Source organism: Tachysurus vachellii, chromosome 23 (assembly GCF_030014155.1).
Source record: "Tachysurus vachellii isolate PV-2020 chromosome 23, HZAU_Pvac_v1, whole genome shotgun sequence".
Classification (NCBI taxonomy): Eukaryota; Metazoa; Chordata; class Actinopteri; order Siluriformes; family Bagridae; genus Tachysurus; species Tachysurus vachellii.
This window is the reverse complement of record NC_083482.1, coordinates 4,497,599-4,510,441: the sequence shown is the minus strand read 5'-3', so window position 1 is coordinate 4,510,441 and position 12,843 is coordinate 4,497,599. Positions and strand designations below refer to the sequence as shown.

Genomic DNA, 12,843 nt, shown 5'->3' with positions numbered 1-12,843 from the left:
TCTGCACAGAGAGGACCCCAGGCCCAGAATTGGACCATGGACCTGGAGATGTAATTAAGTAACACTACACTTTGTGGTGATTTTTTTTTTTTTTTTTTTTATGTTTGTGGTTTCATGTGTTTTTCCAAGAATGTGTGACAGATCATTATGTTTAGACAGAGTGCAGACCAAAAACCACACACCTCTGAGCTAATATTTTAATATTTCAGGCTATTGTTTTAATATTTTTTTCAACTCTATCTTTTACTCTCTCTCTCTCTCTCTCTCTCTCTCTCTCTCTCTCTCTCTCTCTCAAAAAAAAAGAAAAAGTCAAGGTGCCAGGTTGCCTTAAGCATTTTACTTTACACTGCTATGACTAATGCTTTCACAGCACAACATATGGTGTCCTGTCCCAAATCACCCATGCATATCCAATCCTGTCACAAGGACACAACATAATGTTTTACACTTCAGTGCCTGTGTTCCAGCACTTTGTTTGGTCAAACGGTAGTTTGTTCAAACTGATATGCATTTTGGCTGAAACGGAAATGTGAAGGTGTATTCTCTGCCATCAGGGAGTTTTCACCTCCTCGCGTGAGCTTTTCGGGTTTGTAAGCTCACATTGCCCTCTTCTGGTAAGAATCTTTTCAATTTCTCATTCATTTTTATTTTCTATTTCTTTCTTTTTTTCCAATTTGTATCACTTTGAAACTTTCTTAACCCAAGTAACTGTATTCAATGCTGAAAACCAGGCTCCATAACTATAGAAAGGTTGTGTTGGAATATATGCATGTGTGCACTGCTCATTGAGGTCAACGGAACAATAAACACATAGGCCTAGAACAGTTTCTAAAGTTTAAATATACTCAAATAAATAGTCTGTTTCATAATATGGCTGTACAAAACAACACATAAAAGCTTGATTACAGAAAACAATGTAAAGCTATTTCCCGGAAAAAAGGATAAAGTTAGATTTTGGATTCAGCAATGAGTTCAACTCAGAAGGCAATAAGGGAATAGAGTCCAAGGAAATATTGTACAAAAATAGCATGTGTAAAAATTTGTGTGTATGAAAGCCTCAGGCCACTGTCTCTGCTCACTGTCCCTCTTGGAGGAGACCTGTCAGGTCGGCTGAGGAGTGTGGCTTTCTACTTTCCATAAAACATCTCGAGAAGAAGTTCTTCCATGTTTACTGTGCCAATAACGGGTCTGAAGAAGAGCCCTGCCACGACGTTGGCGTTGATGGATCGTAGCATTGAGAGGGCAATGAAGAGTTTGGCAAACCTCGTGGTGTCTCCTCTGTGAATCAGTTTGACATGTTCATTAAGAGCCTGGTGCGCTTCGCTCTGCAGAGCCTGGATGTAGTGCTGACACTGCAGTCCGGCAATGTCTGTGAAAACAGCATGCACACACACACACACACACACACACACACACACACACACACACAGAAGAAAAAAGTAGAATATATATAAGGACTATATACAGTACTTTTGCCTGCATATCCAATATAGTAATAATAAGAATTAGAATATACCAAAGGAGATAAATTAGTTATATTATTATATTATTGTTGATGCTGTCACATTTATTATTATTATTATTATTATTATTATTATTATTATTATTATTATTGTGCGTAAAGATGTTCCCAGCTGTTTTGTGTTAATAATGGTTCCTGTAACTTTTTCTCACCTGGGTTAAACAGAATGGCTCCTTTTAAGTAGGCGTACTCCTTGGTGCTGATATCGAGGTCCCAGCACTTGCTGAGGAAGGCTTTAATGCCCTGGGCCTCGGCCAGCGCCACCCCGCCACCACCGTCAATGATGTTAGCGCCGTGGTCGCGCGGGCTGGCGGGCCGCTCGTGCGCACCGGTGAGGAGGCGCTGCAGCATGCTGGGTTCGGTGCTCTCGCGCGTCTCGAAATCCAGTCCGTCCTGCGCCATTCCGAGCACAAGCAACGGCGCCCAGCCACTGCGCACCAGAGCGCGCTGGTCGCAGGCGGGCAGCTCACCGAAACACGGCACGCTCTTGACGAAGCGCAGCGTCTTGGCGAGCACAGCCGAGGCCGCGGCGCACGTCGCGTGCGGGGAGCGCAGCGCTACCGGCCTCGCGACACCACACGCGCACGTGCGTGGCGACACGGTGAACCTGGCGCTGCGAGGCGCTCGCGCGGTCGCGCACGGGGCGCTTTCCTTCTTCAGCAGGCTGTACAGAATGCTCGGGTGTCGCCGCTCGCCGCCACATTCACACCTCTCCGAATGAGCCATGCTCGCTGAGCGTCCTGACTGGAACAGATGTCTCTTCCTCTGCTCACTTCCATGCATCGCCGCCGTGTGCTTCCTCCCTCCCCAACGCCGAGTAGTTAAAGAGTTTTTAAACGGCGCTCCCGACGACACCACCCACTCTGACGCACGCACACAGCAGCTGATCCCATAACACTGGGGGCAGGACTCTATCATCATCATCATCATCATCACCATAATCATCATTTTTAATTCTGTATTCTCTAATGTTTTGTTTTGCTCTTAAATAGTGCATCATTTTCCTATATAGTTCTTACATTTGCATATCTACACAAATCCACTGCCAAAATAAAGTCCACTCTCTGTGTGTGTCTGTGTCTGTGTCTCTGTCTGTCTGTCTGTGTGTCTCTGTGTCCAGACACTTTAGACTGGGCAGGAAGTAAACTCATTTACTTTCATTCACACTTTTATTCTCAGTCTCTTACCAGCTTTAATTATGGTCATCTATTAAACCACTCAGGCTCTCTCAAAGGGAGCCGACATAGAAAGAGCAAAAAACACCAGAGAGAGGATGAGGAAAGAACCACATGTCCTGCCTCGCTTTTGATTTTTCCCCAAGTGTATCATATTTTTGTGATATAGAGTAAAACGATAAGTTACTATTGCTGGGTGACTATTTGCTGTCTTTTCTTTTGTCTAAAAAACAAAATCCTATTTGATCTGTATAAGTTAGCAAATTAGCAATCATTAGAAACGTTTCATTGTCTTGAATGCTGAGGGAGAAATGTTCTTAAACATCATGATTTTTTTGTCTCGCTTATGTGTACTTGTTTCATGGTTATTTATTTACTTTTTTGCATATAATACCAGAACAAAGATGCTTACAAAGGAAAAGATGTTACATTATCAGAGAAACTTTGAAGCCCAGGGTCATACTTATTGTGCTAATGTTTGAGAGACAGACAAATTCATATCAACGCAAAGCTTTTGGATCTGAATGGCCTGAAGGACAAGCCTGCATGTAGGGCATGAAAGCAGTCACAGAGCATTAGAATATTGTGAGATAAATGTGAACTTGCACAATTGATTTATTTGAAAGAGACCCCCCCTGTTTTTACCATTTATATCAAGGCCAATGTCAAGTAAACAGTCTTCACAGTCTTCTTTATCCCCTCCCCTTCCCTTCCAAACACACACACACACACACACACACACACACACACACACACAGAGTGTTTTGTATCCAACTGAGCTTCTGCTCAAGGTCTCCAAGTCTGACAGGCAAGCATCTATGGGAAATTAGAATTTTGCCTTTGATTATAGCTTTTAATGGCATTCAGTAAAACTGTGTACATTCTTTTCTGGGTCATGTTCTTTTTGGTGACTTGGAGAGCCAACCTTGAAGACCATAGCTCATACTGTCTTCTCCCTGTGACCTCTGTAATTTAACTTTAAATTGGAATTGTCCTAACAACAGTCACACATATTTGTCTGTATATTTGTCTAAGCATTTCAGCTTGAATCTAAGGGCCTGTCATCAAATATACTGTTATTTTTAAAAAAGTTTTTTTTTAATCCTGCCCACACAAAAACAGCGTTCTTGAAAAAACCTAACATGATATGTTGATAAAGTAAGCATTCCAGCCTGGTAGTTAGCACTAATATAAATGTAAAACACCTTAAGGGGTAATGGAGGGAGTGTTTGTTGATTGGAAGATTGTGGTTCAAGCCCCAGCACTGCCAAGCTACTACTGTTGGGCCCTTGAGCAAGACTCTTAACCCTCTCTGCTCCAGGGGCGCTGTATCATGGCTGACCCTGTGCTCTGGCCCTAATCTCCAAAGTTAGGATATGCAAAGAAAGAATTTCACTGTGCTGTAATGTATATGTGACAAAGGCTTCTACTTCTACTAGTCTACTTCTAGGTTAACATTAGGAGTGAAACTGAAAAATGATAGAGCCGTACAGTACATGTGCACTAACAATGAGATGGAACAATAGCACTTGAGCAAAAATTATACGGTGGGTCTTATCCTTATTAAACCGTTCAATAAGTTCTGGTGCCCTGTGCACAGGGGCAGAGTAATCCTGGAAGAGACATGCACAATTTACTCTGACCCTTAATAAAGTCTAATTGCATTGCAAACAGTAAGTTAAAACACCCAAAATCCTTATTTACTGAATTTCCATTCAGAATGATAATCATCACAAGGTCTTTCTTTTCATAACTGTCTCTTTGTGTAACGTGCGTTATGTATAATTTCTGTGAAAAATTATACAAAGAGCTTTTTATGGCATTGATGAGCCTCGTGAATGCAATCCATGCCATGTTCAAGCATTAATTCCAACGCATTTCTGTTCTCTAGCGTAATCTTACCATCAATCTTTATGCTGTTCTTTAGTAATATAACATAGAGTCATGATGCATGCAAAACAGCTCATTATCTGATTCCAGATGAAATGCCTGACAATCCTCATTGGGGATAAATACCTACACATTGTGAACTAAATATATATCTAATAATAATCTTGAATTTTATACTATTAATATTAGTAATATTAGTAATTAGTAATATTACTCTTTATTATTTTTTATATTAACCTTTTGTTCTATGTTTATGTTCTTTAAAGCTGTTTTGAGACATTGTCAATTGTAGAAAGTGCTATACAAATAAACTTGAATTGAATTGAATTGAATCCCTACACCAGTAAACATGCAAGAAGGTTGGAAAGGGCAGTAATGGCTCAAAGATCAAAGCACCACTAAGCTGCCACTGTTGGGCCCTTAAGCAAGGCCCTTAACTGGAGATGATTCACTCATCTCCAGGTGTCCTCTATCATGGCTGACCCTGTGCCCTGACCCTGACCCTGACTTCCCCAACAAGTTGGGAAAATATTTTCACTCTTCTGTGTGAGGTATACAACTATGTATTTGTTTGATTGATTGTTTTGTTGGTTGCTTGTTTGATTGATCGATTGATTGATTGATTGATTGATTGATTGGCTAGTTGGTTATTTGTTTGGTTGATTGATTGTTTGTTTGATTGTTTGGTTTGTTGCTTGTTTCTTTGTTTGGTTGACTGATTGTTTATTTGATTCGTTGATTGTTTATTGGTTGTTTGTTTGTTTGTATGTTTCATTGTTTCTTTGTTTGGTTGGTTAGTTGGTTGAATGTTTTTTGTATGTTTCTTTGCATGTTTGTTTTGTTGGTTGTTTGTTTGGTTGGTTGGTTGGTTGATTGGTTTGTTTGTTTGTTTGTTTGCTTGATTGTTTGGTTGGTTGGCTAGTTGCTTGCTTGTTTGTTTGGTTGATTGTTTGTTTGCTTTATTGTTTGTTTGGTTGATTGTTTTTTTACATGACCAAGCGTCACCCTTGCTTCAGTGGATAATCTCTGCCATCTAAAAGCTGCTCCTATGCATATATCAACACACATTTTAGTTTATAAACTTGTGGACCAAAAAAGGATTATTTGGAGACAGTATTGATTAAATAAAAAAATAATAATTAACAGATCTTTGTGACAGTTCACTGTTGTCTGCTGTTAAAATCGCTATACAATTCAAGGTGAATTGAACTAAACCAGACAAATTATAAACAAAACACAGAACACTTGCAACTAGCCCAAAATATTTCATTATTGAATAAGGGAAGAGGAAAAATTCTTAGCTTAGGAGGATGAAAGACAGAAGTGCTTTAGAAGTTATTTTCCTGCAGTAAAAATATTGATTAATACATAATATCAGAAATAATAAGCTGAGGTATTTGTTTATGGCATGTGCCGCTATTTATTTTGCCATATTTAGATGACAAAATTTGTCAGGAAGGAATTAATGTTGCATTGACCCATTAGTTCCTTAGGAGCTCTTGGCTGCACAATTCCACTCGACCATAAACTGTTGTAGAAATGACATTATTTTCATTTACATTATTTACTGTCCTGTGTCACCCAAATGAGGATGAGTTTCCCTTCTGAGTCTGGTTCATCTCAAGGTTTCTTCCTCATATCACCTCAGGGAGTTTTTATTTCTATCACTGTCTCCTCAGGCTTAATCATTAGGGATAAATATTATGGATAAACATTTATTTAATTTTAAACTGTATATGCTTTATTCTATGTTATTTGTTTAGCTGCTTTGAGACAATTTCCATTCTTAAAAGTGCTATACAAGTAAGTTGAATTAAATTGTAGATGAAAAAATACATGAGTACAATCATTTTTCAGTGATATTATATTAATGATTATTACAGTAAAATGTGGGTATAAAGCAGCAATTTAGTTCACACAGATGAATATTCACCATTAGTAAGAAGCCGTATCCTCTGCTATTGCCTTGCTTGGACACACTCAGACATACCAGAAGCATCCAGCCAGGTTGTCATGACCTCATGAGAGTGAGAAATTCGCAAAAATGAATTGCAGCATCCTTGAGGACCTTAAAAAACAAAGCAGTTGGTTTTATACACATAAATCAAAAGCTGAAACAAAACAAAGTATTTCCCTGATTTTTTTTTTTGTATGCAAATTCCTTTTATCCCTGTTGTGTTATGAGTTCTGCCTGTTACTATAGTAACTAGTTTGATTTTCTCCCTGCTTGCTTCTATGACTTTACCCATAAACTGAGGCGACCTTGTGGCTGAGAGACTTACAAATTGAAAAGTCCTCCTTTCAAGGGCTTCTGCCTTTCTGTCTGTAACTTACAGAGCTTTGGGAGAGGAAATTCATGTTGTGTGTGTGTGTGTGTGTGTGTGTGTGTGTGTGTGGGTAAGTGCATGTTGGGGTAAGAATAACATTCAGTAATAACAGCAATAGAGAGTTTATTGTATTTATTATTATTATTATTATTATTATTATTATTATTATTATTATTATTATTATTATTATTATTATTATTATGTGTCCGGTTTTCTCTTCTTCGCTGCACTAGTTTAAGTTGTTATGTTTTGTGCGTCACCTGACCCTTGTCTGGGTCTTGATACTGTTTGAGTTACATAAGCTGCCTGAAAAGACTAATTATTTGTACTTTTCCAACTATTAAAAGTAACTTGTAAAGAATTAAAACCTGTGTGTGTGTGTGTTTGTGTGTGTGTGTGTGTGTGTGTGTGTGTGTGTGTGTGGAGGTGGGAGTGGGTTTTGTTTATTTACAAATCAAATTCCAAAAAATGTTTCTTTATAAAGTATATTTTCAGATTTTTAGATTTACAAAACCTAAATCAACATTTTTAAATGTCATTTCTAAAATTCATAATCAATTACATGTATCTTGGTTCTGTTTGTATTTGAAACCACTTGAAATAAATCAAGAGCCTTTTGACTGGCCTCTTTTATAAATCCTTCTTGTGTGTGTCTTTCCCTGCACCCACCAGTCCCTTGTACCTTGTCAGCTAGGTCTAAAATACATAAGTATGCTGAAATCAAATAACATCGAGGCTAGTAACTAGATGTATGAAGGTTATTAATGGTATATGTTGTGCTTTGCATATTAAGTGTTTTAAGGATTTTTAGACACTAACTAATGGAGGCAAAAAGTGTTCAGGAATGGAAAGGACAAGATTAATAATCGTTAGCAACTAAGAGAGGAGCTGAAGTGAGGCAAATGCACTCATTTTATAATAACCAGTGATTGCTAGCAAGCTTGTATAGATATTTGAAGACAGTTCATCCAATCTATCTGTTGCACTGAGATACACGTTTTAAAAATATTGGGTAATGGCCAGTGCTGCCATACTCCTCCCACTGCAAATTTCCAGAACCACCCTCAAAATCCATCACACTTTATACGAGTGTACATACTGTATGTATATAATAAAAAAGCATCATTAATGCATTTACAGCATTTTGACAGATGCCCTTATCCAGAGCAACATTTATCCTTTATACAGCTGAGAAATTGAGGGATAAAGGCCTTGCTCAGGGGCTCAGCAGTGGCAGGTTGGTGGACTTGGGATTCAAACTCATGACCTTCTGATTAGTAGGCCACTGAGCTACCACTTCCAATAATGCACCATATAGTACACAGTAAATGTGTGCTAATCTTAATTAAAACATGAAAGAAAGGTCTTCAGTGGGCTCTTCCTTCTCCTCAAATGATGTTCTCCTCAAATTATGTTTTTTTTAATTTGGAAGACATTTGGAAGACTGTAATTCACAACAGGTTTTGCCACAAGTCAACCATCCATATCTTAAGTGAAGGATGAAGTTCATAGTCGCAAGAGCTAGGCAATTTTATAGTGTCAGTGAAGCGGGGATAAAAACCGACCCAAATGCAGGATAGCGTAAAATAAACTGGATTTAATAAATAAAAAACACAGAACAGGAACACAGACTAAAGACAAGATGTAACAGCAACAACAGCGGATTTCACACTGCCATAGGCAACGTGGCACAATTAAATAGACAAGACAATTAGACATGAGAACCGGTGTGCAGAGGTGGGGCAGACATGTGAACACAACAAACAAAAGCATGTGGCCAAAGTCTGAGCTGAGCCCTGACATATAGTTTATATTTTACAATGTTTAACTGTGTGCTTGGTGGTCAATGTATGTTTATTTATATCCAACATCTTGGCATAAAGTGTGACTGTAGTATTTGCTTTTTGTCACATATCCCTTAAAAGGCTAAAAACATTAAACAGAGGTTATTTTAAATGCTGCTTGTACTTTTTCTCTGCCATCTTGATGATAAGGGAGATGCTTGCTTTATGATTGATGACAACATGTCAGGCCTCTGTGCTGCATGTGCAGGTATGACTAACGTGAGCTCACGGCCCGACACGGGAAGGTGCAGCAATTGTGTGATTGAGGGTGAGTTCACCAAAAAAATGACCAAAAATAGTTAAATGTAGTCAGAATAGCTCCTTGTTACAAAATATTAATAAATATCTAAGAAATTTGGTGACAAAATCCTCTTCGCTTTTTCTTCATCTACCATCTGTGTCTGTCTTTCCCCTTGGTCACTTATAACTTGTATGCCATTCATTTTATTGAGCTTAGTTTAGTTCAATTCATTTTGAATGGAACTGTTTAAAAGGGGATAAAATAAGTGCTAATCCTTCAGGTAAAAGTGTTATTAATACCTTTTAAATATGCTACGAGCCCTGTAATTGTGGGTCTTGCATAATGTATTTTTAGTTTTAATCTCTGTGTGTATATGTGCAGTGTGTTCAAATGAATATAATACATTAAATATTCCTGTATTTATAGAATCTGGCACCACTGCAGTTCTGTTCAGAAAGCCGGTGACCGCGTAAAGAGAAATTTTTCTATTTAAATGCACATTCACTTGAGCGTATTCAAGAAGACCCTCTAAAAGCTGTACATCTCACAAGTAAGTCTCGAATGAATGTTTAAACAGTGTAAGTTATTTTCTCACAAAAAAAAACACAGTTCTGCCATGTGAAGCTCTAGTACTTTAACCTCAGTTATTATTGAAGGGGTCTGATGCTTGAGATCCCATTTACTACCAGTAGAATACCGCCACTTCAATCGCTAAATAATAAGAATGGACATGCAAAATTTTAGAAAGGCCCAATCAAAGCTCAGACCAGTCAAGTACACTAATCAAGGGGCTCTTTTTTTAACACAAGTTATTCAGAGAGTTAAACACAAGTTACTCGTCTTTTTTGCTAAAAATTAATTCCACAGCCAATATTTCTTAGGTTGTCATAAACATATAGTGTTGCAGGCTGTACTTACAGTATAGTGACATTTAATCATTTGTATTGGGAAATACAGTACATTGGTTGTTAATTGTATATATCTGTAGTAGCCATCCTCACAATTTTAAATAACACATAACCCCATTTAAGCCCATTTAGAATGAGAGGCACCATTAAATCTATTAAGATTTTGTAAGAATACGGTACAATCATGCCTCTAAATAATGAAGGCCAACTGCAGGCCATCAGCAGTCAGTGACCAGATAAGAGGCCATTAGTCCTCAAAGCAACCAAGAGGCCACTCTGTAGTAGCTGGAGAGATCCAAGTGCACTCCAAAAAGCACTCCTTTTTATAATCAGTGATCATTAATTTAGGTCGTATCTGTATATGACAACACTAAACATTATGTATTAGAGGGAAGTTTTAGATTGGCCAATGAGGGTGGACATCATAAATATGGGGTGGAGCTCCAGTTTCTTCTTGTCTCTACCATCTTTGTGTGTCCAACAACTTTTGTTTTTATCTTTCTAGATGATTTTTGACATAACACTGTTTTGTTGTGCCATTTTGTTCAGAAAGCCCTTATTTGGATTATTTTAAAGGGGCTTTTGTGGTCAATGTTTTATTTGGCTTGCTTGGCTGCCTAGAGAGGAGCTATGGTACTGTATGAGGATATCAGGAGTGGCAGAGAAGTACAGTATGTCAGAGTAGTATGAGATGAGTGTAACACCAGTGAAATGTGCTGTAGGTCAGACAGAGGAGGTGGAGGTGGGGGTACATCAAGGATCGGTTTGAGTCCCTTCTTGTTTGATATGGTAATGGACAGATTGACAGATGAAGTCAGACAAGAATCTTTGTGGATAATGATGTTTGCTCTGTCAAGAAAAGGAATGAAAGTCAGCCATAGTAAGACACAATTCATTTGTATGAACGAGAGGGTTATGCTAACCCTAGCATGAAGAGTTTTCAAGCAATTACAGAGAATGCCACTACCAACTCCAGCAAAGATGGCATATAGCAGTATAGAGCTTAATTAACAGCAACATAGCAACTTATTTTTCATGGCTATTCTACTCCAGGGAAGGCTAAGTTGATGCTAAAGCCCACCACCTGTAAGGAAGCTTCATTGAGAGGAAACAAAGGTTCCACCTTTTCCTTATCTACCCTCTTCATGTGTCTGTCTTTCAAGTTCTACCTACCATTTGCATACAATTAATTGAAAATAGAGGAACAACACTGTAAGGAAACGAGCAATTTGCTTATTCTACATGGCTAGTCTGCTGCATGGAGGGTTGACACCAAAACCACCTCCAGTGTAACCAAACTGCACAGATTTTGTGTTACAATAGAACCTAGAAGTCTATCTCAGAAAATTTTAGTATGTAAGAGATTAAGCAAGTGGGTAGAGATTCATCAAGAGAAAAAAGCACTAGCTATAGGCATACTGCCAAAGTCTAACAAGAGGTAAGTAAATAGTTTGTAGATACTAAAATCTGCCTTTTGTTCAGTTGGAGAGCTCAATGGCTTATTTAAGTTTACCTATCTCTTATTGGCAGCATTGTTGTTTTTTTTTCTTTTGTAAATACCATCCAAGAATCAATGGTAGAATGACTCAATTGGCTTTTGGGGTAGTAAAGTTGCATATTTGAAGGGGTTATGATTTTTTTCTTATCTACCCTCTTTTTTGTATCTCTTTTTTATATATATCATCCCAGTGTATGCAATAATTAATATAACAAAATTTTGATAGACAGTGTTTACTAGTGTCTTTTAATATTAAAGATGCTGGTGTTTTGTGTGATAGTATGGGACAGAGCTTCACCCAGAGGAAGCATGTTTGGATGAGGGTTTCTGTTCATTCATCAGTATATTTGGCACTGTATGCGACAACAGAGTCCTACCAGAGCTTGTCCAGTTGTAGACTGAGACCACCGAGGATAATCACAGAATGTCACAGGAGGTTTTTCCTACCCATGGCCACCAAACATTATTATGACTCCTTTCCTTTCAGTAATGAAAGAATCACAAAGAATCACTGTATTATTATTACAGTATCACTGTATTATTGTTGGTACACTGTACCAATCTCAATGTGTTTAACATGAACATTAATATTATAACATGTGCAGTATTATCTTATTACTCAAGAAAGATATATACTACAAAAATGCTTGTAAAGCAGAAAAGCTAACAGGGGGTTAAGGTTTGGTTTTGAGCACACTAACATCTTATTTTCCATGGCTAAACTACTCCAAAGAAGGTTAAGTTGGTGCTAAAGCCCACCTTCTGTGGGAAAAAACTTGCATGAACCAGAACAACAGCTCATTTCTATGGCAGTTCTTACATCTACCTTACTAAAACATACTAGAGGGAAAGCAACAAAGCAGATAAGATAACAGTGGGTTAACTTGTTTATTCCACAGATCAGACAAACAAGCTCAATTGGAAGATGACATTGGACCACATTTTGATGGGTTGAAACACCATAGCAGAATTTCTAATCTCGTTAAAGCACCTAAGCCAAATGGTATATGTTGGATAGGGCTTAACTAACAGCAGCATTCCAATTCAGGAAAGGGTACAGGTAAGTAGTCATTAAAGCCCACCTCCTGTTCAAGCTGAGAGCTCAGAATTTTTTTTCATGGTGGATCAAATGGAGTTCAGGTCATATATTGTAAAATGACTGTATCCTCGAGTTTACAGAAAAAGAGAAATGCTATTTGGGATTCTCCTCACACTTGAATTGTTACAGAATGTTAAGTGTTTCCCCAGCCAAGGCATGTCACATAACAGTGCTACACGAATAATGGAGCATTCAGAGGACAGGGCTGTTGAATAATTCATTCATTCATCTTCTACCGCTTATCCGAACTAACTCGGGTCACGGGGAGCCTGTGCCTATCTCAGGCGTCATTGGGCATCAAGGCAGGATACACCCTGGACGGAGTGCCAACCCATCGCA

The 12,843-nt window shown here is 38.3% G+C and overlaps 1 protein-coding gene across 1 annotated transcript; it reads right to left on the bottom strand.

Annotated features, from left to right (window-relative positions):
* Positions 1-322: 322 nt before the first annotated feature.
* On the bottom strand, positions 323-2,373 carry nr0b1 (nuclear receptor subfamily 0, group B, member 1). The gene is made up of 2 exons (XM_060859214.1): positions 1,675-2,373; positions 323-1,369 (listed from the first exon to the last, which is right to left on the bottom strand). Exons 1-2 carry the CDS (start codon positions 2,303-2,305, stop codon positions 1,128-1,130), a joined length of 873 nt encoding a protein of 290 aa, XP_060715197.1. The 5' UTR covers positions 2,306-2,373; the 3' UTR covers positions 323-1,127.
* Positions 2,374-12,843: the final 10,470 nt, after the last annotated feature.